A 10,084-nucleotide genomic window follows, 5' to 3' on the forward strand; every position below is an offset into this window, starting at 1 on the left:
TTATTTTGTTGAAAAATGCTAGAATCCACTTTAAGTCTTCAGTTAAGAGATTGAGAGAACTACATCCCCTTGGACTAATTATAGTTTTTTTTTTTTAACCACTTTTGTTCTGATATATGTGTAGCAAAGCTTTTACTTTTAATGCTTGTGGCTTTAGCTTCATTTAAATTCTGAAGTAGTTCTAAAGAAAAGTCACAATTTCTTTTAAGTGGCCAAATATGGGATATTTAGAAAGTTTTTATGAATTATTTTGAAACTGTTTTGCCTCAGTTTATCTTCCATTAAACACCAGTGTTTGTTTCAGAAGTAAAGTACTTATGGACAAGACTTTTTATTATTTTTCATTTATTTTGCATTTTATGTATTGGGTTTCTCATGTAAGAGAAACTATGCACTATTTAAGCTTGTGTGTGTGTGTGATTCACTATGTACCAAGGTGATGATACATTTTAAATTTTAAATTTCTGATTAAGTCCAGTTTTTCTGTTGGTTTCTTTTTCTTTTTCTTTTTTTTTTTGAGACAGGGTCTTGTTATGTAGTTCAGACTGGCCTTGAACTCACTATGTAGCTCACGCTGGCCTTGCACTAGCAGTGATCTTCCTGCCTCAGCCTCCAAGAACTGGGACTGTAGGTGTGTACCACCATGCGTCACATGTCTAAATCTTTTGCCAATTCTGAAGTCATGAAGATTTTCCCCTATATTTTTTTCCAAAGGTTTTACAGTATTTGGATCACTGATCCACTTTGGTTCTGTATATGTAAATGGGGATCTAGTTTCAATCTTTTGCATGTGGAAATCTAGTTGTCCCATCATTTATTAAAGAGAGTATTCAGTGGACTTGATTCTTTGAAAAATCAGTTGGTGCTAGATATATGAGTTTATTTCTGGATTTTGAATTCTATTCCATTGCCTCATGTGTTTGTCCGTAGACCAGTAACATACTATGTTGCTTGTGGTAGCTGTGTACTAAAGTTTTGACATTTGAAAGTGAAAGCTGTTTTATCTTTCTTCTTCTTTTTCAAGGTTATTTTGACTATTTGGGATCCCTTTCAATTGTGTATGAATTTGAGGATTGATGTGTCAGTTTCTGCAAGAAAGGCTGTTGTGATTTCGATTGGAATTAGTTGAATCTCTAGATCACCTTGGGTAGTATTGTTTGTCTAAACATATTAAGTCTTCCGATCCATGAGCACTGGTTGTCTTTTTAGTTACTTAGCTTCTCTTTCTTTCAGTAATATTTAAATTTGTAGTTTTCAGTGTAAGAGTTTTCCTTGGTTAAGTTGATTTCTAGCTATTTTCTTCTTATAGATGTTACTATCAATGGAATTGCTTCTTTGATTTCCTTTTTTTGGATTGTTAGCTACAAATAGCATATAGAAGCACATCCAAGATTTGGGGTTTTTGTTTTTGGTTTGTGTGTGTTTGAAAGAGAAATTTGTAACCTGCAATTCTGCTTATACTATTAGCTTTCTTGGAATTCTTTGAGAAATTTCTTTGTGAGAATAGGGGATTTTTATTCTTTGTAGGAATAGGGACAATTATTTTTCTGCTTCTTCTTTGCCAGTTTGTATGCTTTTATTTCCCTTTCCATCTTTTGCTGTGCTAGAACTTTTAAATAGTGTTTAGTAGCAGTGGTGAAAGCAAGCATCCTTATCTTCACTTATTTATATTTTACTTTCACAATAAAACTTGCCACTGAATTTTGTCAAAGATTATACATGATTGACTAATTATGTTGATCCTGATTAGTCTAGTAGTTGATGTTGAAGTTTCTTTCTTTTGCAGCCCAAAGGATGAACCAGCAGTGGAAGAAAAATGCTGCCAGCTAGCTGACTGCTGTTGAAGATGATGCTTTGTCTTTGTGGGGGTCACCTGTGGGATCTGCAACAGAAATGTAAGTAGAGGGTGGATTTTCCAAAGCTGCGGTAGATTTGTACAAAATAGAGTAAATCCAATGTCTATCACATTTAGTTTTAATTTTACAAAGTGAGTATTTTGTATTGACTTGTATATGTTTAATCAGGTTAGCAATTTTATTCACATTAAATTATCATTGTAATATTTCCAAAAAAAATCTCATAGGGAAAAATCTTTACAAGAAATGAAACTGAAGACAGGAATTTGCTTAATATAGGCTAAATAAAACATGGGAGTAATCTAGGGCTAGAGTCTGCCTTTTCTTTACACGGTAATTACATCGTGTTAGATACAGTAGTATCAGTTATTTTAAATAAGAGAGACTTCTTAGCTATAAAATTAGTTAGTACAGACTTCTTTCATTAAATTTAAGGAATTTCTTCCGACTATGACTGATTTTTTAAATTAATTTTTAAAAATTTCTGCTTTTTTCATTTTGATTTAATCTAATTCAGTTTTATTGATTGTATTTTCCTATCCTTTAGTCTCTTTGTGTAATATACTTTAAAGTGTTAGATTACTATGATTTTGCTTATAATGAACTTTGTTCTATTATTGGTGAAGTATTTCCCACATTGAACATTATAGTTCTGTCTTCTCGATTGATAAACATTATCTATCTTGATATCATTCATGCAAAATGCAGTGAACAGTTTATCGACTTTCAAAGTCTTGGGATTAGGGTTTAAATTATTGAATCAGAGTAAGCTTTGTAGATACTGTTTCACTTTCTCTTAGTTTGACATAAGACTCTAATTTTGGTGATAAAAGTATGACCATACCACTCTAGTTTGGATGTCACCACTTGGCTGGAAGTTTTTTTGCTCAGTTCAGATGGAAATCACGAATTGGCAGTGACTTCCCTTTATGACTTTGAGTGCCAGTGACTCTCAGCTTTTATTGTTAGAGCTCTGAGCTTTGAGTGCTAGTGCCTCTTAGCTCTTACTGTTACAGCTTTAGTCTTATAGCTCTTGGTGCTATAACTGTTGGAGGATGCCAGCTGCCCTTAGTAGCTCCTTGGCTTGTACTCTCTTGATAGATTTCTGGAGCACTTTCTGCAGCTTCCTACCCAAATCCCCCTGCTCCTGGCTCTCCTGCTCTGTCACTCTCTGGAACTCTCCAGCAGTCCTTTGGCTGTTAGTCATTGTCAGGGCTAATAGCCCTTTTTGTTACCAGGTCTTAGTGGAACCCACCCAGTAGGTAAGACTTTCTTGGGGCCTGTATGCAGCACAGAGGAGCACAGCATGGGAGGGAGCCCACCTGTACTGACCAAGAAGTATAAGGGACACTGCTTAGGTAGGGAAGAAGCGGTCTGTGGCTGACCTATTCTGGGACCTTGGAAGTAATGGCAGAGTAGGTGTGCATGCAGGATGGAGTGATCTGGGAAAAGACGATGTCTGAAGTGCCGTAGCCTAAGTACACACCTCCTGGATGGCTTTAATAGGTCAGGGAATAATCATGATTGTAAACAAGGTCAACTACTCCAGAAGTAGGGTGAATGAACACTTCTTTAGTACCTGCTGTATTATTGGGTGCTTACTGGATGTTTTACTTGAATTAACGAATTTAATCCCTGCATATGATAGGAGTGCCTCACTTAACAGAAGAAATAGAGAGTAAGTCACTTGCCTAGGTCAGTGTTTTACCAAGTTTCTCTGAGAAGAATCCCCATGCACTTACTTAAAATGCAGCTTCCTTGATTCTAACCCAGACTTTTGAGTTCAGATGTCCAGGAAAGAACAGAATAGCTAATTCCTACCTTTAGCACGGGAACTAGCACAAAGAATCAACAACTCGGATCTCATCTTTTTAAAAAGCTGCACTGTAAGAGAAATCACCAGCAGAGCTAAGAGACAACCTACAATATGGGGGGAAAATTTTATCAGCTGTTCCTCAGACAAAGGGCTACTATCTAGAATATACAAAGAACTTAAAAAAAAATCAGACCCCCAAATATAAAGACCCCATTCAGAAATGGGCATCTGAAACAAACAGACATTTCTCAGACAAAGAAGTAAAAGCAGCAAATATGAAAAAATGTTTAGCATCACTGGTCATTTGAGAACTCCAGATGAAAATAACACTGAGATTCCACCTAACCCTGAGAGAATGGCTGCTATCATGAAATCAATGAATTACAAATGCTGGCCAGGTTGTGGGGAGAAAGGAACCCTTCTCCATTGTTGGTGAGTGCATGCTGGTGCAACCACTGTGGAAATCAATACTGTGTTATCTCAGAAAAGTAAGATTAGAGGTCCCATTTGTTCCAGCTTTTCTTCTGCTGGGTATCTACCCAAAAGAATTAAAAGAATCATAACAGTGATACATGCACACCCATGTTTATAGCGGCAACATTTGTAATAGGTAAAGCTTGGAAACAGCCCAAGTGCCCATCAACTGGAGACTGGATAAAGAAGATGTGGTTTTTCTTATAAAATGGAGCACTTCTCAGCCATAACGAGAAACTAGAGACATTTATAGTTAAATGGATGCACATTGATTCAATACTCTTAAGTGAAATAAGTGGGCCACATGTGTAAATACTGGATAATTTCTCTGGTATAAGAAACTGAAACTGTAAATAAGGATCAAGATGAATAATAGATATGTGAAATAGGAAGAAAAGGTCTAAATGGGTAGGGGAATTGGGAGGGGTAGGGGAAAGGAAAAAATACGAGAAAAGGAAAGAATGGAAACAATATTTGTAAATAGGAAGGGGTAGAGGGTTTGAAGGGAGGGCAGGGAAAAAGGGAAAAAATAAGAACCAAGATACGTCATGGAAAGGTACAAGTTCCCAATGATTAATGTAACTATTATATACAGAAAATGTACCAGTAAACTTAATGGAAAAAGAAAACAGATACTTTTTTTTTTTTTCAGATAATTGAAATCTTTAAAAACTTAGCATTTTGAATCTTTGTTTATTGAGGAGCCAGGGACACAGAAAAAGCAGTAAAAGTATGAGATTGTCATAAGGTTAGATGTGCTGTGAGGAAACCCTAAGAATGTTTTCCAGTTTCTGATGAGTGTAAACATTTTTTATTGACTATCACATTTTTAAACTCTGGAGTCACTTTTAATGGGCTTGTTCTTGCACTGAAAGTAAAGGTTCTTATGGTAATTAAATTATAAACATTTTGTGTTTAAAATGGTAGAATTAATTGATAGGTTGTCATTCCTGTTAAAACAGCACTTTATTAATGGCTTCAAATCTTTTGAGATTTTTACCATCATTTCTGTTTACTATTACTCTACTGTTATTTTTCTCCCTTTTAAAAATATGTGTGGTTTCTTATTACTTTTTAAAAATCAAGTCCTCTTTCTTTAGCAGAGAGCAATAATGCTTTTGTAATTTAATTTCTGATTGCCTTTTCTGATTCCATTGCTTATGTGACTCATTGCCTTGTGTATGAGGTGTGAGAGATACAATGAATGCTTAAATTAGAAGAATATATTACAAGATACCTTAAACAACTAGGGTTAGAAGTCCCATTTGACCCAGGTGTTCCTCTGGTGGGTATCTTCCAAAAAGAAAATCATACCACAGCGATATATGCTCACCCTTGTCTATAGTGGCACAGTTTGTAATAGTTAATGCTTGAAAACAGCCCAATTGCTCATCAACTGGAGACTGGATAAAGAAGGTTTTTTTTTAAATAAAATGCAGTACTATTCAGCCAATGAGAAACTAGAGAGAGTTATATCTAAGTGGATGTACATTGAGGCCATACTCTTAAATTAATAAGACACATGTAAATACCAAATAGTTTCTCTGGTGTGAAAAATTAAAAGTAAATAGGATCAAAATTTATACTTGATATTGTGTAATAGGAAGAAAAATCTAATAAAAGAGTAGAAGAAATGGGTGGGGTAGGGAAAAGAGAAAAAGGGAAAAGAAAAAATATATGAAAAGGAAAAACATGGAAACAATATCTTTGTAAACAGGGAAGGGGTGGAGGTGTTGAGGGGAGGCCTGGGGAATGGGGAAAAATAAGAACCAAGACCTGTTATGTAAAGGTACAAGATCCCAATGATGAATGTAACTGTATTGTATACCTAAAATGTACCAATAAATTTAATAAAGATTTAAAAAGTATATATTACAGCAAAAGACACATTTCATTCATCACCCTCATAGTACTCCAAACACACCCATAGTTCTTGCTACTTTCTGAAGCAGTTCTAGAAGTCTTCTTTCATGTGTCTTTAGTTGCACTGTCATAGCTGTCTCAATGTCTTTAATCTTTTCTTTTCTTTTTTTTTGGTACTGGGGATCAAACCTAGGCCCTCACACTTGGGAGGCAGGCCCCAGAACCACTGAGCTAAATCCCTGACCCTCTCAATGTCTTTATCAATTCAAATGTTTACTTTTCATCATTTTGACTAGAGGAGAGTCAGAAACTGCACGGTGTCAGATCTGGTGAATAAGGTGGATGAGGACTCAACATAATGTTTTTAGAAACCTGCCTTTCTCTTGGAAAGTAGCAGAAGCATTCATTATATTTTTTATCATCTCATAAAAAAACACAAAAGACTCAGAACTGCTTCAGAATGCGGCAAGAACAAAGAGAAAAGTGAGCTCGAAGCAATGGCGAGTATTTTTAGGGTTAATGGCAATATGTCTTTTCTTGTATTCATGTTTTTAGGTTTAAATATTCATAGTTCATTCTGATCAAATCCCTTATATCTCTGCCTGGACTCCTCTGCACAGCACTAACTTCATCAAACCTGTGTCCATTTGTCTCTCTCGTTACTTAACACAGCTGTGTTATTGCATGTTCTGATTATCTGCTTGTATGTGTGTTTCCTTATTTAATAGCCTAGGTGTATGTCTTACTCATCTTTAGATTCGTCCATTCTTGGCACTGTATATAGACCTTGGTGTATATTTAATGCTTATCTGAATCGATAGGGTAGATGTTCCAAATTTGATGTCAGTGTTTTAAGTAACATTACATCAAGTGTAGCAAACCTTCTCTTTTCTCTTGCTCTCTCAGATCAGCATTATATTCACATCATTTTCTTCCTTGGTTTTACATGACTTTTACAGACCTTTAGTGATTACAAAATTTTTTGTTGGGTAATTTTTCCCACTCTTTCTTGAGTTCTGTAAATTCTTGCAGGTAAGGAAATTTACACTAAAGGTTTACTGAATGATTATGAGCATGTAATTAATAAGGAAGACTGAGACTTGGGTTTTTTGATTTCTTGACTGGCACTGGTTTAACTATGTAACAACTCCCTCAGCTCAAATTACCCTTTCTCCCCTGGCTGGCTGCAGCTTTCCATTATTTAGTTCTTTTCATTGTACTTCAGCAGGCCTGAGCTGTAAGCACATAGACAGAATTTTTATGTTGCCAAGCTAAGTATGAGTATTATTTTTAAAAAAGTTTTTATCAGATAGTCTAGTTTAGTATCACTGAAATATTTAATTATAGCATGTTGTATTCTTGTTATTTGAAAAACATACTCATTTTCTTAGTGTTGCTAAATCCTGTATGGAAGTATGTGGACAAGCCAAAAGTGGCCTGTCTCCTCTTTTACAAAGCACACCTGCCTTGGGGGGTACACGTTTCAGACTCACAGGAATAAATGCCGCATCACAGTTCTCATTAAGAATGAGGAGTGCATGGCAGGAGTCTGCGGACCGGATGGTAGCTTTAGTCCTGGAAGACTTCTCAAGAAGCCTGAAAGGAGAGTAGTAGTATGTTCCCCTGAGAAAGGGGAGATGAAGATGGAGTGCTCTGTACAGAGGAAGCTTGTTCTTCGGGGGAGTAACCCTTCTGGGTAGAGACCTGGTCCAGAGAACTGCTTTGACCTGAGGCTGGAATGGGAGTGGGGGTGTAATAAATGTTGGTCGTTATCGTAAAAATCAACTTGTAAGCAAGGAAGGAAGGCTTATGTGGTAATTTAATAAATAATGTTACAGGCTAGAAATAATAGGTTCAGGGGATATATTGGGCAAAATTGATATGTAGGAGATAAAACGTACTGATGATTTGCATGGTAACTATTATCTGAGTAATTGTTTTGTCTTTCCAGCTGATTGTAAAGTCAGTCTAGAATGGATTGAACATTTTTAAATGTTTCACTTACATTTAGTTCTGATAAATTGTGTCTGAGTAGAAATAGTATATATACTTTTTTGGTTTAATATTTTTGTGTTTCATTGCTTCCTACAGACAAAAAGTGAAGACACAGACAAGAATCAAAAAGATTTTCTATATAAATTATGTCTTTATTTCTCTTCTAGGATGGCTGGGTGTGGTGAAATCGATCACTCGATAAACATGCTTCCTACGAACAGGAAAGCAAATGAGTCCTGTTCTAACACCACACCTTCTCTGACCGTTCCTGAATGTGCCATTTGTCTGCAAACATGTGTTCACCCAGTCAGTCTGCCCTGTAAGCATGTTTTCTGCTATCTGTGTGTAAAGGGAGCGTCATGGCTTGGAAAGCGATGTGCCCTTTGTCGACAAGAAATTCCTGAGGATTTTCTTGACAAGCCAACCTTGTTGTCACCAGAAGAACTCAAGGCAGCGAGCAGAGGGAATGGCGAATATGCCTGGTATTATGAAGGAAGAAATGGGTGGTGGCAGTATGATGAGCGCACTAGTCGAGAGCTGGAAGATGCTTTTTCCAAAGGTAAAAAGAACACTGAAATGTTAATTGCTGGGTTTCTGTATGTTGCTGATCTTGAAAATATGGTTCAATATAGGAGAAATGAACATGGACGTCGCAGGAAGATTAAGCGAGATATAATAGATATACCAAAGAAGGGAGTAGCTGGACTCAGGCTAGACTGTGATATAAATTCTGTAAACCTAGCAAGAGAGAGCTCTGCTGATGGTGCGGACAGCATGTCAGCACAGAGTGGAGCATCTGTCCAGCCTCCAGTGTCATCTGCTGTGAGGCCTCTGACATCAGTGGATGGGCAGTTGACCAGCCCTGCCACACCATCCCCTGATGCAGGAGGCACTTCTCTGGAAGACTCTTTCACTCATTTGCAACTCAGTGGAGACGGCATAAATGAGAGGAGTCACAGGGGAGAAGGAGAAGAAGACCATGAATCCCTGTCTTCGGGCAGGGTGCCAGACACCTCCATTGAAGAAATGGAATCAGATGCCAGTAGTGATAGTGAGGATGTATCTGCAGTTATCGCACAGCATTCCTTGACCCAACAGAGACTATTGGTGCCGAATGCAAACCAGACAGTAGCTGATCGATCAGGAACTGACCGGTCAGTAGCAGGGGGTGGAACAGTGAGTGTCAGGTCCAGACGACCTGATGGACAGTGCACAGTAACTGAAGTTTAAATAGATGTCTTCAGCTCCGTGCCCAGGGTTGGATGGTTATCTGTAAATTCCTGCCCACATAACATTATACTCATGCCCAGTAGAGCATTTTGGGAGATGGGTGGGAATGGGTCTGGGAAGGATAAATCTGAAAAACTAAATGTCTAACATGTCTCTGTTGAGAAATAATTATTTAATGTAAGGAACTTGGGTGTTAATAGTTGAGACCTGTTCAGTAATAACCCAGTTTTCTTGACATCTGTTTTCTTTATAGTTAAAAAATTTATTTAGTTCTTTTGGCCAGTGTGTGTAGATTATCTGTGCATTAATGGTCCTCACTTGACTGGCATTGTTATTTTTCTGCATGGATTGACAAAAGTATTACTAAAATTTGGCACCTGTGAGATGTTGGTATCATTATGAACAGGAAGCTTAACGTAATGTGGACATAGATGTGAATTTGGTTTAAAAAATAGATGAGTAACACCAATTTTATAGTAAAGTTATTGAAATGGAAAAGTAAAGAAAACAGCTAATAACTTTTGATTCAGAATCTTTGTAGCACACTTCATGGCGTTTCCTCCCATAAGCTTTGCTGTTTAGCCCTTGTAGTCTGAGGTTTCTCTTGTCTGCATTTTTCTTTTTGATTAAAAAATTTATAATTTAATAAATAGTTTATCAAAAACAACTGTCTTTGGTTTGAGTCTGAAAGAGGGGTGGAAATATTCTGATTGTTGAGATCAAAGGTCATTTAAAAGGTTAAGGTTTGAATTGACCAGCAGTCACCTGCTCAGCTTGATTTCTTCATAGAGAATTCTTAAACAGTATCTGCAGTGTGTGTGGAATAAATATGGTAATGAACCTGAACAGC

At 36.8% G+C, this 10,084-nt stretch overlaps 1 protein-coding gene across 1 annotated transcript; it reads left to right on the plus strand.

The window, feature by feature from the left end:
* The first annotated feature begins 1,786 nt into the window (after positions 1-1,786).
* On the plus strand, positions 1,787-10,084 carry Rnf146 (ring finger protein 146). The gene is made up of 2 exons (XM_010625742.1): positions 1,787-1,895; positions 8,172-10,084. Coding segments are annotated over exons 1-2 (1,065 nt in total). The 5' UTR covers positions 1,787-1,893; the 3' UTR covers positions 9,235-10,084.

Source organism: Fukomys damarensis, unplaced genomic scaffold (genome assembly GCF_012274545.1).
Source record: "Fukomys damarensis isolate Sample0158 unplaced genomic scaffold, DMR_v1.0_HiC HiC_scaffold_14, whole genome shotgun sequence".
Lineage (NCBI taxonomy): Eukaryota > Metazoa > Chordata > Mammalia > Rodentia > Bathyergidae > Fukomys > Fukomys damarensis.